The sequence below is a fragment of the Chiloscyllium plagiosum genome, chromosome 11 (assembly GCF_004010195.1).
Source record: "Chiloscyllium plagiosum isolate BGI_BamShark_2017 chromosome 11, ASM401019v2, whole genome shotgun sequence".
Lineage (NCBI taxonomy): Eukaryota > Metazoa > Chordata > Chondrichthyes > Orectolobiformes > Hemiscylliidae > Chiloscyllium > Chiloscyllium plagiosum.
Window position 1 is genome coordinate 4,909,776 of NC_057720.1, and position 8,797 is coordinate 4,918,572.

Sequence of the window (8,797 nt, forward strand, 5' to 3'; positions counted from 1 at the left end):
TGTGTGCAGTTCTGGTCGCCTCATTTTAGGAAAGATGTGGAAGCTTTGGAGAGGGTGCAGAGAGGATTTACCAGGATGTTGCCTGGAATGGAGAATAGGTCGTACGAGGATGGGTTGAGAGTGCTAGGCCTTTTCTCATTGGAACGGTGAAGGATGAGGGGTGACTTGATAGAGGTTTATAAGATGATCAGGGAAATAGATAGAGTAGACAGTCAGAGACTTTTTTCTCTGGGTACAACAGAGTGTTACAAGGGGACATAAATTTGAGGTGAAGAGTGGAAGGTATAGGGGGATGTCAGGGGTAGGTTCTTTACCCAGAGAGTGGTGGGGGCATGGAATGCGCTGCCTGTGGGAGTGGCAGAGTCAGAATCATTGGTGACCTTTAACTGGCAATTGGATAGGTACATGGATGGGTGCTTAAGCTAGGACAAATGTTCGGCACAACATCGTGGGCCGAAGGGCCTGTTATGTGCTGTATTGTTCTATGTTCTATGTTCTAACCTGTGAACTATTCTCAGCCCATCCCCCTACACTATCCCAAAATCATCCATGTGCTTATCCAAGGATTGTTTAAATCTCCCTGATGTGGCTGAGTTAACTACATCAGCAGGTAGGGCATTCCATGCCCTTACCACTCTCTGTGTAAAGTACCTGCCTCTGACATCTGTCTTAAATCTATCACCCCTCAGTTTGTGGCTATGCCCCCTTGTACAAGCTAACGTCATCATCCTAGGAAAAAGACTTTCTAATCCTCTGATCATCTTGTATGTCTCTATCAAATCCCCTCTTAGTCTTCTTTCCAACGAGAACAGACCCAAGTCTCTCAGCCTTTCCTCATAAGACCTTCCCTCCAGACCAGGCAATATCCTGGTAAATCTCCTCTGCACCTTTTCCAATGCTTCCACATCCTTCCCGAAATATGGCGACCAGAACTGTACACAATATTCCAAGAGTGGCCGCACCAGCGTTTTGTACAGTTGCAGCATGATATTGCGGCTCCGGAACTCAATCCCTCTACAAATGAAACCTAACATACCATACGCCTTCTTAATAGCACTATCCACATGGATGGCAACTTTCAGGAGCAGGAATCCTGATGAAGGGCTTAAGCCCGAAATATAGATTCTCCTGCTCCTCGATGCTGCCTGACCTGCTGTGCTTTTCCAGCACCACACTCTTTGACTCTGATCTCCAGCATCTGCAGTCCTCACCTTCTCCTGTACATTGATGACACCTCCAGTAATCATTGTGGTTCTGGACAGAGACTAGTTACACAAACGAATGGGGTCAAAATCCCTCAGAGATCAATAGGGAATACCCTTGCATCTAAATTAGAATATAGAACCATAATGCCATTAAAGGTGGGATCTCAAGGATTTTGACCCAATGACAGTGAATGAACGTGGGGATATTTCCAAGTCAGGATGGTGAGTGGTTTGAAGGGGAACTTGCAGGGGGCTGTTTTCCCATGTACCTGCTGCCCCTACAAGGCACAAGTCAGATATTTCCTTCTAGATGGAAATGACCATGGGTTTGGAAGATGCTGTCTAAGGAGCCTTGCTGAATTTCTGCACTGTATCTTATAGATAGTACACACTGCTGCTACTGAGTGTTGGTGGGGAAGGGAGTGGATGTTTGTGGATGTGGTGCCAATCAAGTGGACTGCTTTATCCTGGATAGTGTCAAGCTTCATGAGTGTTGTTGGAGCTGCACCCATCCAGGAAAGTGGGGAGTTTTCCATCACCCTCCTGACTTATGCCTTGTAGATGGTGGACAGGCTTTCGAGAGTCAGGATTTTGTTTGTTTCGTTGAGATCGCCTCTGATTCGTCTAAACTGCCGAGAATATTGGTCCAATTTACTCAGTCTCTCATGGGACAAATGTCTCACTCAGGGATCGATTTAATGGAGCCTCGCTATTACTGTGAACATAAGTGTGTTGTTTCTTATACATGGAGACTAAAACAATACCAACACAGACTTTAAGAAGCTGGAGATACTGACTATGATAAGTAGACTTTACAGCTTCTATTAATAGCACTTTACATGACCTCAAATGATTTTAGATTAGATTAGATTCCCTACAGTGTGGAAACAGACCCTTCGGCTCAACAAGACTCTAAACCAAAAGTTCAATCCTGAAAAGGTCTGACCTCCACAAAGGATTTCTAGCCATCACATTTCACTTTGTGGCTTTATTCTGTCATCTTCACCGAGAGACCAGGGAGACGTGGCGGACTTTTATGGAGAGGAGGCAGATAGTGCTGGAGAAACTCAACGGGTCTTTCAGAGAGGATAGAGAAAGCAAAATTAACTTCTTGAGTCCAGTGCAAGTCATAGAGTCATAGAGATGTACAGCATGGAAACAGACCCTTCAGTCCAACCCATCCATGCCGACCAGATATCCCAACCCAATCTCATCCCACCTGCCAGTACCCAACCCATATCTCTCCAAACCCTTCCTATTCATAAACCCATCCAGATACCTTTTAAATGTAGCTATTGTACCAGCCTCCACCACTTCTTCTGGCAGCTCAATCCATATACACACCACCCTCTGCATGAAAAAGTTGCCCCTTAGGTCCCTTTTATATCTTTCCCCTCTCACCCTAAACCTATGCCCTCTAGTTCTGGACTCCCCCACCCCAGGGAAAAAAAAGATTTTGTCTATTTACCCTATCCATGCCCCTCATGATTTTATAAACCTCTATAAAGGTCACCCCTCAGCCTCCGACGCTCCAGGGAAAACAGCCCCAGTCTATTCAACCACTGCCTAGACCTCAAACCTTCCAACCCTGGAACATTCTTGTAAATCTTTTCTGAACCCTTTCAAGTTTCACAACATCTTTCCGATAGGAAGGAGACCAGAATTGCACGCAATATTCCAACAGTGGCCTAACCAATGTCCGGAAATAGGATCACTGCACCCAAAACATCACTATTTTCTCTCTCACTCTCTCTCTACAGATGCTGCCACAGCTGTTGAGTTTCTTCAGCATTGCCTGCGTCCACAGTTCGGTTTTGTTATTACGACAGAGTTTTGTCTGTGATAACTTTTGACCTGTGGCTCATTATGGCAGCAAACTGTGAGGGGCTGGGGAGTGATTGGATTCAAGAGCCAAAGAGCCAGTTAAGAAACTTAACATTAACCATCTGCAGACTGGTCAGTACACAGAACTGAACATTCAGGGAGACAGTTGAGGGAAAGTGAGTGAGAAATTGGATAAATGCTTTGCAGAGGAAGGATGTGAGGACTAGGTGAGTGGTCAGCCTGCAAGGCTCCCTTGCAATGAGGCATACTAACATGATTTTAAAGAGTAAATTGTAATTTGCAGAAAATGTCATATGCTGGAGCATGCATCATCTCGGCTGTGTTGTCCATGCTGAGAGACTGAGTAAAGTGGGTCGATATTCTCTAGAGTGGGGAGAACAGGAGATCATTTCACTGAATCATACAAGATTTTAAATCAGAAACAAAAACAGAAAAGCTCAGCAGGTTTGGCAGCATCTGTGGAGAGAAATGAGAGTTAATGTTTCGGGTCACATGATCCTTTCTCAGTGTTTCTGATTTAAAACACCTGAAGTTCTTTCGGTTTTTATTTATATCAGCTTTCTTTATATTTTCACAAGGGAAGTGAGCATCATTAGGCAGCATTTACTGCTTGTCCTTAATTACCCAGAGGGCAGTTTGGAGTCAGCAGTCGGCCAGTCTGAATAAGGATGGCAGATTTCCTTCTCTCAAAGGCGTTAGTGAACCAGATGTGTTTTTCCAATAATCGATTTGATTGTCACATGTACCTAGGTACAGTGAAAGGTTTTATTTTGCATGCAGTACAGGCAGAACGTAGCATACAAAGTGCATTAGGGTAATAGAACAGAACATAGAAATAGAATATTACAGCGCAGTACAGGCCCTTCAGCCCTCAATGTTGCGCTGACCTGTGAAACCAATCTGAAGCCGACCTAACCTACAATATTCCATTATCATCCATATGTTTATCCAATGACCATTTAAATATCCTTAAAGTTGGCGAGTCTACTACTGTTGCAGGCAAGGCATTCCATGCCCTTACTACTCTCTGAGTAAAGAAACTATCTCTGACATTTGTCCTATATCTATGCCCCCTAAAGCTATGCCCCCTTGTGCTAGTCATCAACATCTGAGGAAAAAGGGTCTCACTGTTCACCCAATCTAACCCTCTGATTATCTTGTATGTCTCAATTAAGTCGCCTCTCAACCTTCTTCTAACAAAAATAGCCTCAAGTCTCTCAGCCTTACCTCATAAGACCTTCCCTTCATACCAGGCAACATCCTAGTAAATCTTCTCTGAACCCTTTCCATGCTTCCACATCCTTCCTACATTTTGATGTTCAGAACTGCACATAATATTCCAAATGTGGCCACTCCAGAGTTTTATACAGCTACAGCATGGCCTAATGGCTCCAAAACTCAATCCCTCCACCAATAAAAACTAACACACTGTACGCCTTCATAACAACCCTATCAACCTGGGTGGCAACTTTCAGGGATCTATGTACATGGACACCGAGATCTCTCTGCTCATCTACACAACCAAGAATCTTACCATTCACCCAGTACACTGTATTCCTGTTACTCCTTCCAAAGTGAATCACCTCACACTTTTCTATATTAAACTCCATTTTCCACCTCTCAGCCCAGCTCTTCAGCTTATCTAGTTCCCTCTGTAACCTGTAACATCCTTCAGCACTATCCACAACTCCACCGATCTTAGTGTCATCCACAAATTTACTAACCCATCCTTCTACACCCTCATCCAGGTTATTTATAAAAATGACAAACAGCAGTGGCCCAAAACAGATCCTTGCGGTCCACCACTCATAACTGAACTTCGGGATGAACATTTCTCATCAACCACCATCCTCTGTCTTCTTTCAGCTAGCCAACAGAGCGAGAAATAAAATGTTACAGTTGCAGAGAAAATGCACACAGAGAGAGATCAACATTAAATTTAAAATTTGAGAGGTCCATTCAGGACTGTAATAATACCAGGGAAGACGCTTGATAAGTGATAGTTCATGGTCCCTGTTACTGATTATAGTTATTAATTCCAGATTTATTAATTAAATGAATTTAAATTTCACCAGAAAATCAGGCTATTTAATATGATCATGGCTGATCAAGCAACTCAGTCACTTTGTGGGCGGCACGGTGGCACAATGGTTAGCACTGGTGCCTCACAGAGTCAGAGACCCGGGTTCAATTCCCGCCTCAGGTGACTGATTGTGTGGAGTTTGCACGTTCTCCCCGTGTCTGCGTGGATTTCCTCTGGGTGCTCCGGTTTCCTCCCACAGTCCAAAGATGTGCAGATCAGGTGAATTGGCCATGCTAAATTGACCGTAGTGTTAGGTAAGGGGTAAATGTAGGGGTCTGGGTGGGTTGCGCTTCGGCGGGTCAGTGTGGACTTGTTGGGCCGAAGGGCCTGTTTCCACACTGTAATGTAATCAAATCTAAAAAAACCCTTTGATCCCTTTAGCCTTGAGAACTATATCTAACTCCTTCTTGAAAACACTCAATGCTTTGGCCTCAACCACTTTCTGTGGTGGAGAATTCCACAGGTTCCCCACTCTCTCCATCTCAGTTCTCCAGATTCTCTATCCTTAGACAGTGGTCCCTAGTTCCGGACTCACCCAGTCAACAGCAATATCTTTCCTGCTTTCCAGTTCTGTTAAAATTTTCTAGGTGTCTATGAGATCTTGTTTATATTCCTCTAAATTCCAGTGAATATAATCCTAACTGATCCAATCTTTCTTTATACATCACTCCTACCATCCCAGGGAATGAGTCTAATAAACCTTTGCTACACTTCCTCCATACCAGAACATCCTCCCTCGAATAAGGAGACCAAAATAGCATACAATACTCCAGGTGTGGTCTCACCAAGACCCTGTACAATTGCAGTAAGACATCCCTGCTCCTGTACGCGAATCTTTTCACTGTGAAGGCCAACATACCATTTGCTTTCCTCATCGCCTGCTCGCTTACTCTCAAAGTCTGGTAATTGAGGGACACTCAGCTCTCATTGTGCCTTCCCTTTTCCCAATCCAATACCATTCAGAATATAACCAGCCCACTACCAAAGTGGATAGCCTCACATTATCCACTGAGTTCACTGATCTGAGTTCAAAACAAACCATGGCAGATGTTGCAGTTTGAAGTCAATAAACATTTAGGGAAGGAAACTGCCATCCTTACCCAGTCTGGTCTGCATGTGACTCCCAGACCCACAGTGATGTGGTTCATTCTCAACTGCCCTCTGGGTACTTAGAGATGGCCAGTGCCACCCACATCCTGGGAATGAATAAAAACATTCCCTGCTCCAGGTCCAAAACCCAGACTTCCAGGACGTGTAGACAGATTGGTCCCGGGCACTGCAATGGGGTCTCACTTCTATCCTGCATGGGTTAGGAGGAATACACCTAGCCCTGAACTCTCCCTCCATGACTTACCCCTTTAAACTAAGGTAATTGAGGGACACTCAGCTCTCATTGTGCCTTCCCTTTTTCCAATCCAATACCATTCAGAATATAACCAGCCCACTACCAAAGTGGATAGCCTCACATTATCCACTGAGTTCACTGATCTGAGTTCAAAACAAACCATGGCAGATGTTGCAGTTTGAAGTCAATAAACATTTAGGGAAGGAAACTGCCATCCTTACCCAGTCTGGTCTGCATGTGACTCGCAGACCCACAGCGATGTGGTTCATTCTCAACTGCCCTCTGGGTACTTAGAGATGGCCAGTGACACCCACATCCTGGGAATGAATAAAAACATTCCCTACTCCAGGTCCAAAACCCAGCCTTCAGGACGTGTAGACAGACTGGTCTCGGGCACTGCAATGGGGTCTCACTTCTATCTTGCATGGGTTAGGAGGAATATACCTAGCCCTGAACTCTCCCTCCATGACTTACCCCTTTAAACTAAATCCTTAGATTGCCCTTCAACTCAATTACTGTAAGGTCATTCCTCTCTGGACCTTTGTACTATTGATCTTATTAATTTAAAACCTAAATGATAAACCTTCAAATGATAAGCAGTCTATATATATATATATATATATTTCACCCATGTAGTTGCTTCCTGTAGCCTTGAGTTACTTTTTGACACTCTTCCCAGAATGCTCCACTGCGAGACTGACTGCGGGACACTCTTCTCAGAATGCTTCACTGCGAGACTGACTGCGGACACTCTTCCCAGAATGCTTCACTGCGAGACTGACTGTGGGACACTCTTCCCAGAATGCTTCACTGCGAGACTGACTGTGGGACACTCTTCCCAGATTGCTGAAGATTGTCAATAGTCCATCACTTAAGCCTGGGAAGGACAGATGTTTTGGTTTTTCAGGAATTCAAGGGATAAATGGAATGAGCTGTAATGTGGATTTTCAGCATAATCAGCCATAATCATGTTGGGAAGTGGAACAGGCTCAATGGAATGAATGGTCTTCTCCTGCTCCTATTCCTTAATTTTCTAGGGTCTTAACCAGGTGCGCATCATATCCGAGGCTTGCACAGTTTTCCAGACATTATTTATCTTGGCTATTGTCTACTAGGTCACATGCAAACTCTCCATGTGTGGTTCCAGCAGGTGGAAGCGTCTTTACAGTGAACATCGGTTTTTATGTGTACATTTTGTAGTGTTATTCTGTATTGCACAGTGGAATTTTTATACCAGGTACCCACATGATTACCTAAATTCCCTGGATTGATAGTCTAGTTCAGCCATCACATCTCTGATGTTCAGATACAACACTGGAGAAGATTCTGGAAGGTCTCAGGTGATGAGGGAGCATCTGTGGAGGATCAAAGGTTGGACTGAGTATTTCATGCCTCTCTCTCTCAGTCTCTCTCTGTCTCTCCCTCTCTCCTCAGGTACTATCCAAAGGAGCTTCACACTTCCAGAATGTTCTCCCTGATGGTTTTGACCAGATTATGTTTTCCTTTGCAATGCAGGGAGATGTGGAATTTGTCCGGACAGGATACGGGAAAGATGTGGTGAAGGTCCTCACGATCAGGAGAGAGGGAAAGCGTCATTACATCAAAGAGTTTGAAGCAAACATTCAGCTTACACTGAAGACCTTAAAGGATTACATGCATGGAGACAATTCTGATATTATTCCGACGGACACAATGAAAAATACCATTCACGCCTTGGCTAAGCTCAAAGGAGTAAGTGTGCTTCTAGGTTTTGTTGCTGTAAATGTAAAGTTGTGATAGTCCCATTAGAGAGAGATGATGTTGTTGGCTTATAGTGAGGGTCACCACAGGTCAGGAAAAGGGAGAGGGAGACAGTAACCACAGTCAGCCTGTGCTGTTGGCATCAGTCTGCATTATAAACCAGCTAGGAGAAAGTGAGGACTGCAGATGCTGGAGAGTCAGTCAAAATGTGTGGCGCTGGAAAAGCATAGCAGATCAGGCAGCATCCGAGGAGCAGGAGAGACAACATTTCAGTCATAAGCTCTTCATCAGGAATGTGGGGAGGGGTAAGGGGGCTGAGTGATAAATGGGAGGGGGATGGGGCTGGGGGGCAGGTAGCTGGGAAGGTAATAGGTAGATGAAGGTGGGGAGGTGATGGTGATAGCTGAAAATGTGTTGCTGGAAAAGCGCAGCAGATCAGGCATCATCCAAGGAGCAGGAGTATCGACTTTTCGGGCATGAGCCCTTCTTCAGGAATGAGGAAAGTGTGCCCAGCAGGCTAAGATAAAAGGTAGGGAGGAGGGACTTGGGAGAGGGGCGTTGGAAATGCGATAGGTGGAA

The 8,797-nt window shown here is 44.7% G+C and overlaps 1 protein-coding gene across 2 annotated transcripts in view; it reads left to right on the top strand.

Annotated features, from left to right (window-relative positions):
- Positions 1–8,797, top strand: part of uox (urate oxidase) — a 45,131-nt gene that overhangs the window by 3,663 nt on the left and 32,671 nt on the right. For both annotated transcript variants that reach the window (XM_043698615.1, XM_043698616.1), the window contains exon 2: positions 7,994–8,209. In XM_043698615.1, coding sequence (XP_043554550.1) covers positions 7,994–8,209 — 216 coding nt within the window. The remainder of the gene's footprint in view (positions 1–7,993; positions 8,210–8,797) is intronic.